A 1,131-nucleotide genomic window follows, 5' to 3' on the forward strand; every position below is an offset into this window, starting at 1 on the left:
GGCGTCTAATCGGGCGGGTTGGTCGGGTTGCCTTTCTTTTCTCTTTCTTTTTTTCATCATTTTTTTTTTCAATTTTTTTTTATTCTTTCTTTTGTTGTTTTACAAATGAATCCTCCAAGTACCATAGCAACCCAAACTTCAAATTTTTTAATGAACTTTCAAGGAGACCGAGGTAGTGTATCGTTCAATCTCGCTTCCACCAAACTTTGTTCCCTTCCTTGCCACCTTAAATGCTCTTCCAAAATTTTCATCATATAATTCCACCAGACCATTGGCATACACTTTGATCACTAAGAACACACCATCACACCTTGATTTCAGCTGCCCATGATTTGCTTTCATTAGAGAGTTTGAGAAAAACACCCGCTGTTCAACTTCAAAAATTTGTGAACGAGGTTTTCTACTATGTTTCTTTTTCTTCTTTTTCAGTAGCTTTTGAGGATGGGATGGTCATTTTTCCTTACTTTTCCATGGCTCGCCATCTTTCTCAATTTCTTCAAAAGTGACATTTTTCCTCACTTCCTTGCTATTCTTTTCATGAATCATTTCAATCATCTTGGAGTTGGAAACACTTATGGCTAAGCAATCTTTAGCTTTATAAGGAGAGCGTATATGCTTAAAAACCTTGAATGTTACTTGTTCTTCTTGAGCTCGAATGGTAAGCCCTCCTTTTACAACATCTATCAAAGTCCTCTCGGTGGCAAGGTATGGTCTCCCCTAGATGATGGGAACCTCTCTATCTTCCTCATAATCAAGAATAATAAAATTTTCTAGAAAAATGAACTTGTCAACTTGCACTAGGACATCTTTAATCTTTCCCTCAGGATGCACCATAAAACAGTCAGCTAATTGCAATGTGAGCGTAGTTGGCCTTGCTTCACCAATTCCCAACTTCTTAAAAGTGGACATGGGCATCAAATCAATACTAGCTCCCAAATCACCAAGAGCTTTACCAACATCTTGGCCCCCAATAGAAATTGGAATTGTGAAGCGACCTAGATCTTTCAATTTAGGTGGAATCTTATTCTTCAACATTGTGCTACAACCTTCTGTCAAGGCCACTGTTTTAAATTCTCCAAGTCTCTTCTTCTTCGTCAAAATGTCCTTTAAATACCTCACATAGTTGGCCAT

At 37.9% G+C, this 1,131-nt stretch overlaps 1 protein-coding gene across 1 annotated transcript; it reads right to left on the bottom strand.

Moving 5' to 3' along the window:
- Positions 1–717: 717 nt before the first annotated feature.
- On the bottom strand, positions 718–1,131 carry LOC133806629 (uncharacterized). Its single transcript, XM_062244723.1, has one exon. It carries the CDS (start codon positions 1,129–1,131, stop codon positions 718–720), a length of 414 nt encoding a protein of 137 aa, XP_062100707.1.

The sequence above is a fragment of the Humulus lupulus genome, chromosome X (genome assembly GCF_963169125.1).
Source record: "Humulus lupulus chromosome X, drHumLupu1.1, whole genome shotgun sequence".
Taxonomy (NCBI): domain Eukaryota; kingdom Viridiplantae; phylum Streptophyta; class Magnoliopsida; order Rosales; family Cannabaceae; genus Humulus; species Humulus lupulus.